Source organism: Anas platyrhynchos, chromosome 22, assembly GCF_047663525.1.
Source record: "Anas platyrhynchos isolate ZD024472 breed Pekin duck chromosome 22, IASCAAS_PekinDuck_T2T, whole genome shotgun sequence".
In the NCBI taxonomy this organism is placed as follows: Eukaryota; Metazoa; Chordata; class Aves; order Anseriformes; family Anatidae; genus Anas; species Anas platyrhynchos.
Genome location: NC_092608.1, coordinates 2366786 through 2386781, shown reverse-complemented (window position 1 = coordinate 2386781; position 19996 = coordinate 2366786). Strand labels below are relative to the sequence as shown.

At 42.1% G+C, this 19996-nt stretch overlaps 2 protein-coding genes across 5 annotated transcripts; one reads left to right on the top strand and one right to left on the bottom strand.

The window, feature by feature from the left end:
• Window positions 1–2815: 2815 nt before the first annotated feature.
• Window positions 2816–9826, bottom strand: TNFRSF9 (TNF receptor superfamily member 9). 2 transcript variants are annotated; one of them, XM_072026737.1, is made up of 7 exons: window positions 9449–9826; window positions 8488–8586; window positions 8053–8190; window positions 7547–7613; window positions 7319–7455; window positions 6960–7094; window positions 2816–5262 (listed from the first exon to the last, which is right to left on the bottom strand). In XM_072026737.1, the coding sequence occupies exons 1-7, from the start codon at window positions 9516–9518 to the stop codon at window positions 5138–5140; spliced, it is 771 nt and encodes a 256-aa protein (XP_071882838.1). In that variant the 5' UTR covers window positions 9519–9826; the 3' UTR covers window positions 2816–5137. The 2 variants fall into 2 exon arrangements, with proteins under 2 accessions (XP_071882838.1, XP_027299216.3); XM_027443415.3 differs by lacking the exon at window positions 9449–9826 and adding an exon at window positions 8673–9198 and having other exon boundaries at window positions 2817–5262.
• A 260-nt stretch (window positions 9827–10086) lies between these two features.
• Window positions 10087–17659, top strand: PARK7 (Parkinsonism associated deglycase). Of its 3 annotated transcripts, none has more exons than XM_027443417.3 (7): window positions 10087–10170; window positions 12245–12379; window positions 12986–13087; window positions 13736–13795; window positions 14624–14693; window positions 16592–16678; window positions 17209–17659. In XM_027443417.3, exons 2-7 carry the CDS (start codon window positions 12290–12292, stop codon window positions 17367–17369), a joined length of 570 nt encoding a protein of 189 aa, XP_027299218.1. In that variant the 5' UTR covers window positions 10087–10170; window positions 12245–12289; the 3' UTR covers window positions 17370–17659. The 3 variants fall into 3 exon arrangements, with proteins under 3 accessions (XP_027299218.1, XP_027299221.1, XP_005024299.1); XM_027443420.2 differs by having other exon boundaries at window positions 10118–10170; window positions 12276–12379; XM_005024242.4 differs by having other exon boundaries at window positions 10162–10447.
• The last annotated feature ends 2337 nt before the right edge of the window (window positions 17660–19996 follow it).

Sequence of the window (19996 nt, the reverse complement as noted above, 5' to 3'; positions counted from 1 at the left end):
TGCATAATCCTTTTAATCCTTTTTTTTTTTTTTTTTTTTTTTTTTTTTTTTTGTGTATGTGTGTTTGTTAATTAAATGGAATCTCTGCAGACTCAGTGATTCACATCTCAGGACAAATGTGTATGCTTAACAAGGGTAAAGTTGGCATGGGTCTCATCAGGCAACCTGAGGTTTAAAGCAATTTTTTCAAGGTTATTGTGTAGAGAAATGCACATTCCTTGGCAGTCAGCCACATAGAATCTTCTCTTCATTGTTTAAGAGATAGATTCCAGTTTATTAAATAATTTCTTCTGCAAGTAGTAACTGATTTTCTCCATAATGACTGACTGACTGACTGATCTTGACTTTAGTGGAAGTCCATTCTTGGGGATGGGGGTGATAAATAAGAGTAAGGATTAACAAAGGTGAAGAAAGCAGTTACCAAAGCTTTGTCTTCTGATTTGGCAAATGGAATGTTACTTACTACACTGGAATTAGATAATGGGAGCAAAATCCTGCAAGAACTCCCTTCTTTCCTGGAAGAATTCTCTAGACAGATTACAGTATAAGAGAATTCTGAAGCTTTCTTCATTTATTATTTGTTTCTGCCACAATACTAACATTTTATTTAAATGATCACTTTCTGTGTCATTAGGCATCACTGGAAGAAGGTGCAGAAACAGTTATGTAGCATAATATAATTAGTACTGCCACAGCACTGTAAGTCCTTTGCATATTCAGTAATTCCCTGAGGCATATTTAATCACTTTTGAAAAACACATAAATGTTGTATGTTCCAGCCTCATTGTTCCACATGAGCAGAAGTATTTACAATCATAGCCTACACTGTTGATGAATGCAGAAAGTTAGAGATGTAACGACAAGAGAATAGGTTACTTTCATGTCTGTGGGCTTCCTGAGTCGAGTGCCTGCTCAGATTTCTAAATCCTTTAACTCTCCAGTTAGAGAGGAGAATATCAGCTTCCTTTATTTTTAGAACTGAAACTCATGTTCTGAGTTGAACCATCGAGCATTTGCTGTGGTTACACCTCTAATTCTATAAGATAATGCACTTACTTAGGTGTACCACAAGTCAGAAAGATTCATTATTATGACTGGCTATAATAATGACAATGTAAATCATTATTATCATCATCATAAAATCTCTGGCTTTCTGATGAGATTTTTAGCTTGATGAGACAACTGTAGTGTTGACTTGCAATGTTGCAGCTCTTTTGGAGTAAATAGTGTTTCTTCCCATCGTTCCTTTCATGTACCTGTTCACTGTATTTTCCATTCTAGTTTGAAAACAATGTATTATGCTTTAGATACTTAAATTCTGTTTTAGATGCTGATGTGTTTATATACATAGATATATTTAGAATTCTTTTCTACTCTTTCAAAGTTGTTTTAAAATCTGTATACTGAGTAACAGTAGCCTTTTTTTTTTTTTTTTTTTTTTTGGCATGCTTGCAGCCTAGAGTAGTGTTCTCTTTCCGGTTAAATGTGTTATACTTTTCTAAATGGAAACTATAAAAATATCAACACTGTGGTTTTTTTTTTTTTTTTTTTTAAGATATAAACATTCCTCAAGTCTATTGTATTGCAGATAAATGTAAATTGTCTTTTTCACCTCTCTGTCCACCAGCTTCTTTTTCCAGAATAGCATTTGTTCTAAACCTGTTGAAAGCGCTTGTGTGCAGGGGAAAAGTGTACAAATGTAACCTAAGATTTGGCTTCATACTGACTTAAATTGGTAGATTGGACATTTTATTTGTTTTGAAATGACTCGTTTCAATTTAGATTATGTAAACTGATTTAACAGGTTTAAGGTACACTATACTAAATCATCCCTAAATTGAAGTAGGTGTGTTTGTATGGGGTTTTGCACTTGGTTCATCACATTAAAAAATGATTTATTTTCTTAATGCAAACTGGCTAGACAAACAGGAGAAATCTGAAGTGATTTCAATGGATGTTCAGCTGGTGTTTTTTTCCACTAAAATAAAAATCCAGTTTGCTTCAGAGGATTGTGGGAATAATATGCTGCTTTCACTGGCAGACATCCAGGATCTGGAAGGTGAATGGAAACATAATAGGTGATATCATAACTAGCTCTTGCCAAACTGAGGTTAGAGGGAATTTCCATTCTCTTATTTACAGTGAGGGTAATGACAATATCCAACAGCCTTGTTCATGCCAGTTCCAGGGATAGAAGGATGCTCAGGTATCTGTTCATGACATTCAGCTAACAAAAAAAAACAAACAACAAACACTCCCCACACACACATACCCAAGAAAAAAACTGTGGGATGAAGCACTTCCTTGCACAGAGTCTGAAGAAAGCAGTGTATCAGGGAAGCCTTATTTGTAGCTGAGAAAAAAAAAAAAAAGAGGTAATGCTTATTGATAGAATAAGACTTAGTATGATTTTAATAGTGAAACTTATCTCCAATTTTTGTGACCTGCTTAAAACGCAGGTGTTGTGGTGTGAGTTACTTAATAATTTTTCCTGTGTTACATCTGTTCAGGGTAGGCCATCTCTTTATGGAGAGTTTTACGTGGTTAGTCAGAATGATTGTCAAAGATAACTGTGCACTAGCTTTAATTTATGAAAAGACAAGTTGGTAAGTGTTTTCAATTAATGAACAGCTTCATTTGGGGAGTACAATATACTTGTGTCCTTTATTCTTCAAACAGCATTGATTCTGTTTGGAAATGTTTTGAGTGTGACACCGTGCGAGGTGTAGAGGAATTTTTCTCTACATTGCACATGTTTTCTGGGAAATCTTCTGCTACATCTGTACTCACTAAACTGTAGGTCTTGTTCTTCGCTCTTGGAAGGAGATATGCAATTGTTGCACCTGAAGGAAGGCACACTGAAGCAGAAGGAGGTGCCTGAGGGAGCTCACAGTGGACAAGAGATACTTGATGCAATAGCAGAGTAAGTATAAAAGATATGATAGAAAAACTGAAAATAAGAAGTCGTATTTATACTTTAAAAAAAGGATATGTTCATATGTTTACAAGAAGCTATGACAGTTTCAGAGTCTTTTCCACCCAGAAGTATCAGGAACACACAAGCATGCCTAGGTGTTGTTTACTCATACAATAATTGGAGACGAGGGACAGAAAACCTTTTGCTACGAAGCTTTTGCTTTCCTTTACCACGCAATTCAAGATACCTGGCAAACAAGGTTTTAAGCACTGATGCCAGTAACTGTGTCAGGAAATGGTACTGCTTCTGGAAGCAATAAAAAAGCAGCAGGCTTCCCTGTTTAAACTTAGCTTTAAAAAGGATCTGTCTCCTTTTTCCATGCTTTCAAAATTCAGGCCTGACATCACCAAGGCCTTCACACACAGTCTGGCTAAAAGGACACTTTCTGACTTCCAAAAAAAACAAATGGAAATGCGAAAAGCTTACATCTGGCCTGTTACCTCATTCTCAGCCACCTGGGCTGCTTTGGAGTCATCATGGCATTCCCAGTTTCTTTTTGCTTACCACACAGTAAATTAAAAAGACTGTTCAGAAAAGAAATATTTTCAGAAAGCAGACAACAGTTACAGCTCAGAAGGACTGATCTGCATTGTTTCTATGTGAACTGGTAAGTTTATTCAGATATTAAAGAATCTGTATTTTTTCACAGTCTTCTGGGTATTTCAAAATGTACACAGAACTATTTTATCTGGTTCTAAAATATCCTCCCCAGCTGTAAAGGCCACTCTGATTTATAAATGTTGGTAGGTTTTCATATGTCCTATCTGTGTCTTTTAAGTTTTTGTGAACTTGGCTTACTAGTCACTTATTTCTTATGAATAGAGATGAAAGGAGACTTGGACTAGGGACTTAAAACAAATAATTTATTTAAATATACTTAACTTTACAGTTCAGGGTTACTACACTGATTTCCTAAGGTGTATAAGAAGTTACAAAACAGGAAGCTTATCAAAATTAGTAAGCATGGTTTGGTGAAAATAATCTGCTATCTTGATTTTGTGCTGAATGAAGAAATGGGCTGTTATTCTTCAAACACAACAGCATCCTTCTCTAAGCTGGAATCATGTAGGAACATCACCCTTTACACGACAGGTTGGTGGGTTTTCATTCTATTTTTGAACAACTTTTACTGAAGAAATAAAATATTTGGTTTTGAAAAAGGTTAAAAATGATGTCATTGCTGTGACTCAAACATTCATTTTCTTTTTTCTCTTTAAGACCGAAGTAACAGTAATTGATCAAAAAGACAGATACACTGTCTGATGTTAAAATCTTTCCAACCTCAAAGTTACAGAAATAGTACCAGAAATGTATCACGTTCTACATATACCTCATCTGCAATGTACATAACATATTTACATCACCTAAAAGATCAAAGCTGAACACTGTAGAACAGAATGTGTTACAGTCCAGCTGCACAGTAACATCCCTTTCTAAGAGCAAGTCAACCACAGCTTTTCTCAGAGTTTCCACTACCTCTTTTAAGGCAATCATCAGAATACAGCAGCAGACACAAACTGTTATAAAACACTTTACAGCTCTAGATTTTTATATCTTCCTCTCCTACACAAGGAGGCGTGTGGTGGTCAGGCCAGGTATCTGTTTCCATGTCTGTTGGCAACTGAAAATCTGAAATGAGATCTATCTGTAGCTGCAAAAGGAACCCAATACTGTTGGGTTTGAGCCATGATATAGGAGGAGCTGCAGCTCTACACTCAAGAGGACAGCTGAACTGGTAATGGTAACACAGAGACCACGAGCATCACATGTGGCTCTCCGATGTGCTACTGATCTCCTTTTTAGTGACAAAAACTGCAATCAGACTGCATGTACGTTATGGCTCAGACACCATTTATAAGAGGAATGAGAAAGCCATACTGCCTTCTTTTATCTCTTTTAAGCACGGTACTACATTTAGATTAAGCACTACTTCTTAGAAATATGATTCCTAGTCCTAGGTAAAGAAAGTCAACAAACTAGATATTTTTATATATTTTTACTTTTTTAAAAATTAGGAAAGATGTGTTTTTTTCCTTCCTCACTGGGCTATGTAGCACTCTGAAATTCACAGATTATGTTTTTTCCCTATTTATGTAAACAGGTTCTTGTTCTGTATTCTAAAAGGAAACACAAATATGGTTGACCTGGACAGTCCAATTCCTATTTCTCCAAAAGATCTCTGAATTCTGTGGATTTGCCACAGTCCTGATATTCACCTTGTTCTTCTTCAGGAAAGCGGCAGCTGCAGGCATCTTCCTGAACTGATTGTTCAGGTGTAGTATGCACTAAAGAAAAAGAGCAAATGTTCACTTTCTGTTGTTTTTATTCTACCATCCTACTTCACTCTTCCTCAAGTCACAACTGCAGGAAGTCAACAAGAATTATTTTTCCACATGATTCCGTAATTTGGCGTGAAATTATTCCTCAACAACACTATTTCTAATAAAACTAATTTATAATACTTTGTTTTCCCTAATGCAACAGCTGCTACTTGTACTGTTTGCCACAAGGATGAAAGGAAGACTAACTTGGAATTGTTGTTTTTTTGTTTATTTTTGTCTGAGTAACATACTCTCCTGTATTCAGAATTACCCTAAAAGATCAACCCCTTATCTGTTAGGAGAAATTTAAAAACAGAACAACAACACAAACAACCTTGTTATTTTCTTCTAGTTGCTTCTAGTTTGAAGGGTAATTATAGTATTAACTTTTTTTATGCAGGGCAGTGCAAAAGAGTGACATGTACATGCTTACTCAGACACAATTTAGAAGTCTCAAGATCACAGACTCAGAGAACATCCTGAGTTGGAAGGGACTGACAAGGCTCATCAAGTCCAACTCCTATCTCCACACAGGACCACCCATTCCCTCCTTTCCAAAGTCTTTTGCTTCCAGTTAATTTTAAGATAATACATACTTTTGCTAACAGCTATGTCAGTGTCAGCTGCAAAGGACTGGGAGAAAAGTCCTGATTTGGAACACTTAGGAAACTGCAAGCAAATTTTCTTCTGGTAGCTTAACTTATGATTACAGTCACTTTCCATTATCCAAGGTAATACGGACTAGTATTCTCCAAATAATTGGAAAGCTTACGTAATACATACAGATACTGTACAGTTCACTCTAAATGCAAAAAAAAAAAAAAAAAAAAGCTTTAGGTAGAGCCAAACTAGAACTTGTTAAACTGTTGGATGCAATCCACCTCATCTTTGTGTAGTAATCTTGTGCTTCCTCAGAGGGCTTTTTAGCTCTCAGAGGGCAGTGCTAGATTCAGGCTGGTTCTGCAACTCTTAAGCAGCATGTTCCAACTGCTACTACAGTGCAGACCTGACTCAAAGTGGAACACAAGAGGTTCCATCTAAACATCAGGAAGCACTTTGTTACTGTGCAGGTGACTGAGCACTGGCACAGAGAGCTTGTGGAGTCTCCTCATTTGGAGATCTTCAAAAGCTGCCTGGAGATGGTCCTAGGCAACCTGCTCGGAGTATCTCTGAGCAGGGCGTTGGACCAGCTGACCTTCAGAGGTCCCTTCCATCCTTAAAAATTCTGACTGATAACCCCTCTTCTACTGAAGCCAAACTTCAGAGATACTGATGCTAGGCCACTGATACTGTTTCTGACAGACAGAAATGGAAGGTGCTATTGCCATGCATGCCAAGGATGGTACTTGGAAGTGACAGAACTGATCCTTAAGTTAGATTAGTAGAGCTCAGTTAAGCTTCTCCACCTGCATGGATACTTCACTTCTATGGATATGCTTGCAGTTAGCCTGTAATACTGCTAAAACACCCACTGATAATTAAGAGTTTTTTGTAATAAAAAATAACAAAATTAATTTTCCTTTCAGTTACTATTTCAAACTTCCAGAAAAAAAAATAAAAATATCTGCAACTACCTTTTAAAGAGACTTCAAAAATGTGGATTCCTGATTTCTGTCTAGTTTCAAAAAGATAAACGAAATTGAGGAGCGGATCTATCTTACTTTTCTTGAAGACAGCATGTAGTTTCTTTTTCTGCCAGATGCTGAAGAATATACACGAAGGTAGCAGAAATACTATGCACAACAGCCCAGCTACAGCAAGTGAAATTCTGATAATGTCCATCTGGATATTCTTCCCTACGAAGCAAAGAGCATTCTTTAAGAAGTGCTACAGAGCAAAATTCTACTTCACTTGAATCAGTTGACTTCCTTGTCTCCATTTGAACATGGCTGCTTCTAGATTAGTCTTGAATAATGGATATGAGAAAGGACTTTCTCATGCTTTAAACAGTAAGTGAAAAAGCTATAGTATGTTGGTCATGATTCCTCATCTCTGTAGGCAATATTACACAGTGACTCACCTGGCACAGTGACAAAAAGTGGAATCCCAGGAGAAGTGGTAGGTAGAATAGTGGCTAAAGTGGGGTTATCTGAAGTATGATTGCAAACCACATCTTTTTTTGCAGTTCCAGGCTTCACAACCTGGTTTGCTGAGCACCTGAAAGACATTTAAAGGGGAAAAAAAAAGGGAAAAAAAATAATGGAAAAAAGTCCAGTCAAGCTACAGCATTTATTTTTAGCTTACTTACTTTGTCCAGTTTTTACAGGAGCCATTTGGCTGGTCGTTAAAAGTTCCATAAAGGCAAGGCTGGCAACCTTCAACAGACAAGGACAGATATGTTTTTACAAGATGAGCATACAGAACAACACGTGAAACATTATTTTTAACAGCTTAGAGTAACTATGATCTACATTCACAGAATTACTTTTATCTTATTATGTTGCTCTAAGCATTCATGGCAAGTCCTTCCCCGTGCCCATCCCTGTGAGCTATGTACTCCTACAATACTTGGATAAAGTTTCCTACATGCTGGCAACAAAAGAAGTGTTATGCAGAGAACCAACTGGTGCGTGATTTCAGTGGGCTTGTCTGCTACTGCGCTCACTGCACACAGCATGCAAACTGCTGAACAGCACCAGCAGCTTTTATCTTAGGACATCCTCGCTGTACTTCTTTCAGAGATGTGCAAGAGGCCATGCTGTGTAAGCTGCTGGGGATGCAAGCGCATTAAGCTAGCAGGGAAGGCAATCTTACCGCTCACAGTGCGCTCCTCACCCATGCCACAGATTCTGTCACACCGGGAGCAGCCGTGGCCACCGCATTGGTACCCATCCTTGCAGGTACACTCGGCATCGCTTGTTAGTGAGCACGCTTTTGAATACTTGAATCTTCCTGGAAGGTGCAAATGAGCCTGATGTTACAAACAAACAAACAAAGAAAAAGCAAATACACACAAACTAGTGCAGCAAAGGCCTGGGACCTTTACTCTTACAGAAATTAAAGCTGGTCAGTTCAGTGAGATGCAGCACGTTGCTTCACTGGTAACATCCCCACTGACAACGGCATGACAAATGAGTGCTCTTTCTTCCTTTTTTTTTAATTTTTTTTTTTAAACTTCCCCCAATCCAGGCGGAGGTTAAACCGGTTAAACCCCACCACCCCATCCGGACCCCCACCGCCTCCCGGTACCTTCGCACTTGCGGCACAAGGTGCAGCTGCTGAGTCCCGCGGTGCTGGAGAAGGTGTCTTTCGGGCACTGCCGGCAGCCGGCGCCCACCACGAAGGTACCTGCAGGGCCGAGACAGACAAAAGCTGCAGAGGGACCGCAGGGCCCGGCTCCCCGCCACCCGCTTGTGCCCGGCCGTCGCTCTCACCCGCCGGGCATTCGGCGCCGCCGGGCGCGGCGCTCGCCAGCGCCAGAGCGAGCAGCGCCGCCGGGAGAAGCGGCCGCGCTGCTGCGGCTCGCATGGGGTCGGTGCGCGGCGGGGCGGACGCCTCGAAGTGCGCGCGGGGCGGAGGGCGCCGGCCCTTAGGGGCAGCCCCCGTCGAGCCTCGGCTGCGTCAGCCCGGGGGCGGCGGGGAAACCCCGGCCCTGCGGGGGTTTCCGGCCTGCCGGCGCGACCCCCGGACTCTGCCGGGCAGCGTTCGCCGCCCCCCCCCCCCCCCCCCCGTCGGGGCTTCCCGGTGAGGCCCGCGCGGAAAGCCCGCGGTGGGCTCGGAGGTCCGGCCGGTGCTGGCGGCCAGTCGGTCGCTGGGCACGTCCCGGCTCGAGGGGTGCGGTAGGGGCGGCACTGGGGGGCCAAAAGGGACCGCGACCGAGCCCGGAAACGGCGGAGAGCACTCGGGGTGCCCAGACAGCGCTCAAATACGAGACACAGCGCGAAGCACGCGTGGCCCTGAGGGCGCCGCACCCCGAGGGGAAGCGTCCCTCAAGCGCTCAGCGCTCAGAGCCTGATGCCGCAGCCCGGGCCGGGCCGAGCACGGCGGTGCCAGCCAAACCGGGGCCCGAAGTGGCCGTCGGGTGGCCCAGGGCTCGTCCGCGCCCGCGGGCCTGGAGGCACGAGGCCCCGAGACACGGCCCCGCCCCTGCGGCTCCCCGCGGCCGCTCTCCGCCTGCGGCAGCCCTCGGGCACACAAAACCTTTCTCCACCTCCTCGGGAGAGGGGCAGGAGCCGCACTCGTAGCCGGGAGGGTTTCCAGCCGGGACTTTCACCCTGCATCACGCTTGCGGTTGGGTGCCCCGTGCTTCTGTGCCTTGTGAACCGCCCCGTCACTGGAGAAGCGGTGGATGAAGTGGCTGCCGGGGCTGTGCTGGCTGGGATGGAGCCCCCTTTCCCTGCAGCAGCCCGGGCAGTGCTGTGCTCTGCACTCAGAGCTCGGACAGCCCCGGGGGCACAGCAGCGCTGTGTCCCTGCACGGCACCAGGACTCCCTCCAAGCCCCCCGGGGCCAGCAGGCTGCGGGTGGGCAAGTGATGGGGAGGGGACACCAGTCACTGATGGGAAGCAGAGAAGCAGAGAGTAACCGAGCTAACTTAGCTAACTTGCTTTTGCTTTTCTCTCTCTGTGCTTCCGCGCGGCTTTTTTTTTTTTCTTTTTTTTTTTTTTTTTTTTTTTTGAGGTTCTGCCTGGCGGCGAGCAGAAGCAGCTCGCTTATAAAGCCGCGTGTCTTGTGCGATGATGCTGCCGCGAGTGGGTGACGCGTGAGAAAAAAAAAAAAAAAAAAAAAAAAAAAAGCATTTCGTCAGCCGAAAAGGGGCAAACGAGCAACCAAAGGGGGGAGGACGGGGGGGGGCGGGCGCCGGGTCCTGCCCGAGGGGGCGGGCGCGGGGGCGGGGGCGGGGCCGCGCAGCGTCGAGCGCGCTGCGGCTGAGGTGAGTCGGAGCTCCCGCCCGCGCGGGGTTCGGTGAGGCGCTGGACTGGGCCGGACCGGGCCAGAGGAGCCCCCCCCGGGGGTCCGGAGGGCGAGGAGCCGGCTGCCGGTTGCCCTTCGTGGAGGGAGCGGGGTTCCCGAGGCCGGTAGAGAGGTGCCGGGAGGCCCGGAGGCCTGCCGGGGTGTCTCGGAGCCTGGCGGCGGTCGCGGTGAGGAGGTCGCTTTCTTGTCGTCGTGGCTGAGCCGAAAATATCTCCTGCTGGGCAGCACGTTGGAAAGTGATTTCTTTTTGTAGTCGTTCTTTATTTTTTCTCTATCCGGCCGTTCTACGGTTTGTGATTCAGCCCCACCCGCCAAAAGCGACCATTTTGAGCAAATTGCATGCGCTGCGCAGGGGATTATATTTAGCTTCAAGATTTGGGGCAGCCTGTGCTGTTGGTGGCGCTGGGAAGCAAACAGGCTTGTATTTAATGTGTGCATACAGCCTGCTAAAGGAGGTGGCTGCTATGTCTGCACAGCTTGGTTCTGCCTTCCCAGGAAGCTTAAATCTTCCCCTAGTAGTGTTTGTGGCATGACAGGTATCCACAGAGGCACCCACATAACAAACAGCACTAAAACTGAGGAATCTGTCAGTATAGCAGAATAAATGGATGGTAGGGAAAGGTTGGGGAAAAGAGGTTTTAGGATCAGAAGCCTGTTTGCATCTAAAGAGCTAAAGAAAGAGAGGGATACAAACTACTTACCTAGAGTATTTTTCCCCATTAATAAGGAGATGCAGTATTTCTGCATTGGGGCTATTCAAGGTGTCTGATCCTAGTTAGTCAAATCTGTAAGAAAAATTGTCACAATAAGCATACACCATCCAGAAGAGCTCCTGCATATCTCTGGGCTGTCCTGAAATCATTGCTGATGATGTGAGTTCAGTGTACTTGCTCAGTTGGCCTTGTGTTGGACAGTACGTAAAACCTCACTAAAAGTGGGATTTGACACTCTGAATTTGCCTGCTGAGGCTGGTTCTCCATGACAGGGCATTCTGCTGCATGCTATTGCATTCTAGAAATTGTCTTTCAAAAAGAGGCTTACTGTAAAGACAAAACCTGAAAATACATGAGGTTGAAGCGGGGTGAGGGGATGGTTTTCTTTGGTGAAGACAGCTAAGTGTGGATCTCATTTTGAGAAGAGCTTCCAGGTACTCCATGTGCATGTCTGGGTGGAAATTCCTTACATAAGAAAAAAAATAATCTGTCTCATAGAGTTAGTGATCTGTGAAATGCCTTCTTTCACATTATAGATGCTTTCAAAGACTTCTGTCAGACCAGCATAAGTTAATGTGTGTTTTTACATGATATAGTTAAAGTTACTTTAACTTAACCTTCCAGTGGAAATTTGGTCACTCACCTCATGTGAATTTAAGAGCTAAAAAAAAATATTCTTAAGCCTAGTTTTTTCCATTTGCTGAATTCTGTGGTCTGCTCCCCCATCACACATGTGCACACAGTTCTCCCCCACAAAATTGTGAAATACCCAGAAAATCTATTGCTCAGGCTTTGCAGGGGCACTGATAGAGTCATTGTAAGTCACAGGAAACTTAATGAAGTATGCTGTGCGGAAACTAAATACCAGACATGAGGTCAAAGCTCATACAAGCTCTTTTTGTAAATGTTGACCTGGGTAGGAGTCAGTAGTCTGGGTATGAGTGAGGGTGTGCAAATTGAAAATAACCCTGCCACCCACCTTGAGCCCTTCTCTCTGGCATACTGAATTCATGTAAAGTCTTGATCAGAGCAACTTGTTTCTTGTTCTGGTGCTGATGGCCTGTGTCTCCCAGTGCACAAATGGTTTAATCTCTTAGTATTGCAATTATTTGTAAAAAGCTCTTTGGTTAAATAAGACTGCTATGAATATCAGTTAAAGCTAGTGAATGGTTTTGACATTGCTTAAATGGAAGGTAATGTAAAAAATGCAAATTTCTTGCTGCTAAACTTTACTGTTAGGAAGGATTTGTACTAAGGGATTTGCTTTTTAACCACATCACTCTCTGTCTCTCTGCCTGTCTTTCACCCCAACCCCCTTAGCTTCTTCTTTCACAAACTTCTCACTCAACAGCAGCCCCTTAAGACATGGCCTCGAAAAGAGCATTGGTAATTCTAGCAAAAGGGGCAGAGGAAATGGAAACTGTAATCCCTACTGATATTATGAGAAGAGCTGGGGTGAGTATGCAGACAATGAAAAGTCTTTTAATGAGCGCATGTTGAAGCGAAAATCTTTGCTGCAAATTAATGTTCATTACTGGGAGTTTAAGGTGTAGTCTGTAGCATATGGTGAAAGTTTATCTGTGCCTTCTTACTGGTTAGAATTATTTGTGTTGTGCTCCGAATAAGCATACATAACAAGTTACGTTTGTGCTAAAGAAACATTTAAAATATGAGCTTGAGGTTAAACGTGAACTAGAGCAGATGTTTCAAGTAAATCTTACCCTATCAAAACCCTATCTACTCCCATGAATAGCAGTAGGGTGTTTTGTTTTTATTGTAGGCATTTGACCAGCTCAGTATTCATCAAGCTAATGACATTACATAATTCTCCTTGAGCTTTTAAAATTGTGTTATTAATTTGAATTCTACCTAGTGGAATGTTCTTTGTTAACTTTTGCATCTGTAGTTGTACACAATATTATCATCTGGAGTTTAAGTGTTGCTCTGTTTTTGCCAGTTTTTAGTATTGCTTGGCTCATTTTGTGTACCATTTCAAAACTAATATCTAAGAAAAATGTCCTAAATTCTTGAATTGTAATGATATACATATTCTTCTGTTAGATCAAGGTGACTGTTGCAGGCCTAACAGGAAAAGATCCAGTGCAGTGCAGTCGAGATGTCTTCATTTGTCCTGATGCCAGTCTAGAAGATGCAAGAAAAGAGGTTGGTCATCACCTCAATTTGGTATAATGATCAATAAGGCCTTTCTTACAATTTCAGGAATTAATTCTTAAAGCTTATACGTTACCTTTAGAGATATGTTGCATGTTCTCTTCTCTCCGTGCCATAGTGACTCAAAGACCTGCCCATCCTGCAGTACAATTGTCCCTTCAGTGTTGTTCTGCTTCACAGAATGCCAAGATCAGATTTCATAATTCTGAACAAGTATTGTCTTTGTGTGCAGTGTCAAACATAGGGCTTTATTTTTCATGTTCGTCAGCATGCCAGAATATCATGATTTGGAACAACAAAAAACTTCTGATGGAAAGCTAAGCAACACTAAAGAAGGTTCAGCAAAAACACTTGTCCTCACAGTGCGTGAGCTGCAGTTTGCTTGCTGAAGCTCGTAAATTCACTAGGCTTAGAAATTTGTTCTGTGACAGACTTCATCAATAATAGGCTGCTGCTGGAAAAGGAAATAATATGTTGTTCCATAATTGAATCTACCTCTGTGTTCTTAAAGTGTCGTTCAGTGGAAGAAAAGGCAGATCCATTTGCCTCACACTTGACTCAACTGTACTGTCCTTAAAACAATAGGACAAATATACCAGCCAATGTTCAACAGAACAGTTTTGTCTTTTGTTTGTTTAGGGGCCTTACGATGTCATTGTCCTGCCTGGAGGTAACCTCGGTGCTCAAAACTTGTCAGAGGTAAAGTTCTGGTATTTTAAAGGCTGATCAGCATTCTCATGGGTAGTAGGTGGTCTGCACTTGTTTAGTAATTCTTCAAGTTCGGTACGACATCTGAGTAAATGAGTAAGAGGTAAGTAATTGTTAATCTTAAGCCTTCTTGCATATATGCAGGGGGACAACTCTGTAAATTCTTGGATTTGAGTGCCTAGTTAAGCTGAGAAAAAATGGAAGACTGCTCAAAATTGTGCAAAGGTCTTTCTTCATAATCTCATGAAACTGAAATAATTGCAAATGAAGATTTAGTTACATGAAGACTGAAACAGGACAAACCCAGAGGACTCTGTGCTTTTACTCAAGAAGTCTCTCTCTAGTGCAAAACTGTTGTAGTATTTATGCCATGTGGAAGGCAGGCAGACAAACGAGTGATCTGTCAAATAGCACTTGGATAATATCACACAGTTTGTAAGCCCTGGAATGTGGGACAAATATCTGTTATAAATCTTTAAGAATGATGCAAACTATCTGGAGGTGAATGCTCTGTCCTGTTTGTCTCATGAAGTTCTTGAACAATGACTTCCTGTGGCCATAGAATAGCCTGCTTTTATGTAGGTCAAGGATTTCCTTGCAGTTTCTTCTGATTTCCTTGCAAATTGTTTGCAGGGGAAGTACTTTTTGGTTTCAGTTTTTCTTCCTCCCCTTAATGTTTTCATTGCCCTCTGTCCTGAGTTAGGATGGAGAGTTGTCAGCTGTTTCTGTAAATCTTGCTCACAAATTTGCAATGGAAAATATTTCAACTATGCTTCATATAATCAACCCAAATCAATGACTTCCTGTATCTTTGTACAGTCTTCTGCTGTTAAAGACATTTTGAAGGATCAGGAAAGCAGAAAAGGCCTGATTGCTGCTATATGTGCAGGTTAGTCAATAAAATATCTTGCGTTGTAAAATATTTGGATATTGAAACTTGGATATACTTGAAGGGGCATACAAAGAGTTACCCTGGCTAAGGAATCTTTATTCCTGTAACTTAGTAGCAGAAATTTGTACTATACGCAAATACAAATTTGAACATTTGAATTTTGTGCAAACTTAGCAGGAGGAGGTCTATGGAATATTGTGAATAATTATCCGGCAAGTTCTGCAGTTCTGCTTAGTACCCAGTTCTTTCCAATTGGTTAGGTTAGTGTCTTAAAAATAATTTTTTTTTTTTTTTTTTTTTTTAAAAAAAGTTCTAGGATTTTTTTTTTTTCCAAAATACTTGCTTATTTTGGTGATCTTTCTGTAAGGACACAGTGCTGGCAGAACATCATTACTATAAATTTGTCTCACATCTTCTCCTCTGCCCTTTAGCTTCAGAAGGGAGGCTGTAAATATAGAATTACAGACTCACTCTTCCTCAGCTGAGTGGAAGCAGAAGATGGAATCACTCTGTGGAGAGGGTTGTCTGTTTACATATTCTGCACAGCCAGATATCTAGTTAATTTCTTCATGAAATTTGTATGTGACATCATATGGTATGGAATATCCAACTGGCCAGTTGGGGTCATCTGTCCCCTCCCAGCTTCTTGTGCATTCCCCTAGCCTCTTTACTGGCAGAACAGCCATGAGAAACTGAAAGGTCATTGACTTAGTGTAAGCACTGCTCTGCGACAGCTAAATCATCAGTGTGTTACCAACATAATTCCCACACTAAAAGCACCAGCCACTAAGAAGAAAATTAAATATCCCAGCCAAAACCAGAACAGCAATTGAACTGAGAGGTTGGCCTAGGTATGTGTAGGCAAGCATAAGGAGAGTGATGATGAGTTTATAAAATACATTATAACAGTGTATTTATGGAATATTTTTCAATCTTTTGGGGGTCTGGTATATAGATGTTGTTTCGGTTTGGTTTTGGTTTTGTTCCTCAGGTGGGCAATATGCATACAGAGTTGTTAATATTCTTGAATTTGGCAGTGGTGGTCTTCTACTCTTCTATCCATATTTGTTGCAGAACAATTACAACTTCTTAGTTGCCCAGTAAAGGCTTTTGCTTGTAAACAGGAGAGTTCATTTATCTTGGGTATAATGCTTCTCAGAGCTGATTCCTAGCTGAACACAAGATAATTTCCTGGACTATATCAGAAATGAATCAAATGTGCAGAAACGAAATTTGCTTCAGGCAAATCCTATATTCAGTTTCTTTTGGAATTCCCCTAAGGATTTTCTGTTGGGTGACTATAAGACTTTATACAAATTCCTTCCTCCTCCTAGGAGGAAGTGAAGAAAAGAAAAGAGACTGTTAAAACCCAAAACTTAGCTGCTAGCCCATCATCTGTACAAAATACTTCTTAGCATACAATTCCAACATGTAATGGCCTTTTCAAGTGAAATTTTATTGGTTAGGTCTCTAAAGTCAAGACTCAGCATTGTAGTAAGATAACTGTACCTAATTAATGTTCAGATTACAATATAGACTCTTCACTACTTAACTTCAAGCAGTTTTTGAAATAAAAAGTGCAGTGACCATTGTTCTTAATTCTTTCATAAGGCAGCACAGTCACTGGTAGGATAGGTGCTTAAACTGAGTGTTCTCTAAACTTTCTGTTCTTCATATGCTTCTCTGTACAAGACATTTTGTATAATAGAATGGGAGAGAGTATACAGCTATGTTCTTTTTGAAGCTTTTTGCTTCAGAGGTAAAGTCAGCATCAATTTTATAAGTAGTCTTCCCACAGTGAGATTTAGGCCTTTGAGGGCCTAGTGCCTAAATGTATGTTCTTAAGTGTTTGTAGAAGAAAAGTTCCTCACAGATGCAACTCTGTGTCCATACAGGTCCTACTGCCCTTCTGGCACATGGGATAGGGTTTGGAAGCAAAGTCACAACACATCCCTTGGCCAAAGATAAAATGATGAATGGAGGTATGTAATTAATTTTATAGGTTTCTCTCTAAACCCTTCTCAGAAATTATTTTAGCTGAACTCTTCATGTGAAGAAAGGTAAATAACATTTGTATCTTATTTTGTATCTCTGAATTTCCTTAGTTCTTTGATGTACAAATGCAGTCTGACTTCCAAAAATAACCCCATGGGAGCCAAGAAGCACAGTGAGTGCTTCTCAATGAGCTTGTGGAAGCAGAGGTGTGCTCACATGCCATGTGAATAAGCTGGCAGAGCTCTCAAGGGGCCATTTTTCTCTCTGAGGACCATGTGCAGTGATGGGTTGCTTGGTTCTGGAGGGGTAGGGATGCAGAACCCAGAGTGGGCTTGGCCCGCATGGGTGTTTGAGATGCATACTGTAGAGCATGATGATGTTGTCAGAGGCCAACACTGCTTAGTTGCCATAGCCTGTGGGCAGTGCCCTGTGGGAGACAGCTTTGTGCTCTGTGGCATCTGTGGATCTGTGCTGGAGACTGATTCTCTTTCTATTCTGTCACCACCACCACCCCCAGCTCACTACTGCTACTCCGAGAGCCGCGTGGAGAAAGATGGGAACATCCTCACCAGCCGTGGCCCTGGTACCAGCTTTGAGTTTGGGTTGGCCATTGTTGAAACACTGATGGGGAAGGAAGTGGCCGAACAGGTGAAGGCACCCCTAGTATTGAAAGAGTGAAGAGTTGGTGTGGGACAGGGATTAGAACAATTTCAGAAGGAGAATCTTATCCTTTGTAGAATAACAAAAAGATGCACTGTTGTAAATCCCATTTAATTGCGGTTGAAATTAGCAGCAGTACTCACCTGTATTGGGACGTCTTACAAACTAGTGGTCTTTGTTCCTGGATCCTGTTAGCAAAAAGCTTTATCACTAAAAAGAAGCCAGCTTTTAATAATCTTATCTCTTGGATGGCATTTAAAAATCACATGGACAAATGTTTAGTGATAAATAAAAATGAAGCAACTCTGCTTGTGTGGTGTTTCTTTGTGTTTTCTCCCATCCCAGACCTGTGGCACCTTTTTACCATCATGGCTAACAATGTACTGTTCAAAGCAATTTCTATCTAGTATTTCACATTGTTCTTTTGAAGTATGAGCCCAAATTAATTGTTAAATCGTAACCTATAATTTGTTGAAAACACTATTTAATTTGCATTATATAAATAAGGCCAATAGGTAATCGTCATTCTAATGCAGAATGTAACTAATTCTAATGTAGCATGTAAGTGGGAATGTTCTCTTATTAAGCAGCCTACAGTTCCTGTAGCTAGGAGCTTGCCCATGCCATTGATACCATTTGATTTTGTTTTCTAAATTAAATGATTGTGGATTCATCAAGCTGTTTAGGCAGCTAACCATCAACATAAAATACGAAGTTTTGGACTTAGCAGTTTACCACCAGAAGCAGTGCTTCTTTCTGCTTTTTGGAAATGAAATTTTGCTTCAAGCCTGGCTTAAGTGAGCATATGCTGGTTTAGAGGAGTTGTTGGATAGCTCTGTAGAGGAAGTAGTACAGACATATTTCCATGAGAATTAAGAATTTGGGAACGATTTTTGTCTATTACCTTTCATGTACCAAGTAACTATATTCTGACTGACAGCAATAATGCTTAATGACACCTCAGTGAACTCTGAATTTGCCACAGCGTCTAGAGACTCGGTTTTGCATACATCTGAAGTGTAGTCTGAACTTCAGAAAATGACTGCATCGGTTCCTTTACGATTGGTAATTTTAAGGGAAAACAAGTACAAGTTGCTTCTCGTTTACTGCATTTTGATAATGGAATACATAGGTACTTTTGCATGCTTAGAATTAACCAGTGTCTCTGTAGTGTTAGTATTTACTGGGAGAACTCCTTTAGCTATATGCTCTTCCTCCAGTTTGTTCAGAAAAGCTTTCATATTGTCACTAGCTTTGAAATACGCTCAAAATAAGCAAAAATTGCAATCTGTTTAAGACTGGACAGGCTTGTTCATTACATCTACATGTCTAACTGGTATTGCCATGCAAATGTAAACTGAATTATGGAGAGATTCTTCTGGAACCTGGAATAACCATTTGTTTTGTAAATGGGCATGATTCAGAATACAGGAAAAGCTGTGCATTTCTGGACTGTAGCACTTTATAGCAGTAGAAGGAAAATATTTCCATGCTTGTATTGCATTTAGGCTTCCAGAAATATTTTATTACCAAGCATTTAGTATTTTATTTTTGTGCCCAGTGGTGACAGGACAGGAGTGGGCACAAAGTGAAGCACAGGAAATTCCGTCTGAATGTATGAGGGCACTTCTTTATTGTGAGGGTGACAGAGCACCTAAAAATCAAGGAATGATTTTAAGTTGGTATGGGTGATGCCAAAGACCAAGGGGTTGTAAACATAGCACAGGAGTCATCAAAAAAAAAAGTGAGCAATGAAGTAAGCCTGGAGGTGTGAGTTCAGTGAGAGTAAGAGTAGAAAACACTGCTGCTCAAGAAGGAAACCAGGAATAATGCAATTCTGAGATCCTCTACGAGCTTTGCTATTAGCTTTCACATAAATCTCTTGGGGCAGAAATACGAGGTGTCCAAGGCCAGTCGGAGGATGGGAACCTACACACCACGGACAGGGGAGATCCAACGGGGATGGGAGGAGAACAGGGTTGGTGCTGTGTTTTTTTTTTTTTTTCCTTCACTGGGGACTACAGAGCATTGAAAACCTTAAAATAATAAAGAAAAGCGTAGCGGCAGGGGGCGCCTTAGGGGAAGCCTGAACGCCGGGTCCGGGCCCCGCCGGCAGCGTTATCGCGCCCCCGTGCGGGGCTTGGGGGGGCCCGGCCCGCGGCACCCCCGTGGCTTTAACGCGCTGGGGAGGTGCTGTTGGCAGCAGGAATTTCCTCGAGTGTGTGTGTCTGCAACCAGGAGGCAGGCCTTGGCCTCTAGTTCTCAGTGGAAGGGTCGTGGCCGCTTGTGGTTTTCTTTGCGCGCAACAGTTGTAGAGGGAATATCGGCTTTTCTGAATCTGCAGGGCTGTAGCCAGCAGGACCGCCTGCATCTTGTCGTGTTGCTTTAGAATGTCAGTTATGTTGCACTGAATTTCCCAGTGTAAAGCTCAGGCTTTGTAAGCTGTAAATTGTAAACTGGACTGCTTATAACACAGCAGCTTTACTTATTTTACTGCTCCAGGCATGCAGTAGCATCCTGCCTTATCAGGGAGACTGATTTTGATTAAAAGTTTGTCCAGTTAGGCTCATATGACAGGAGAAGTATGACCTGAGAGAGGCAGTAGGTCCAGAACACCCTTGACCAGCAGCTTGAGAGACTGAGCA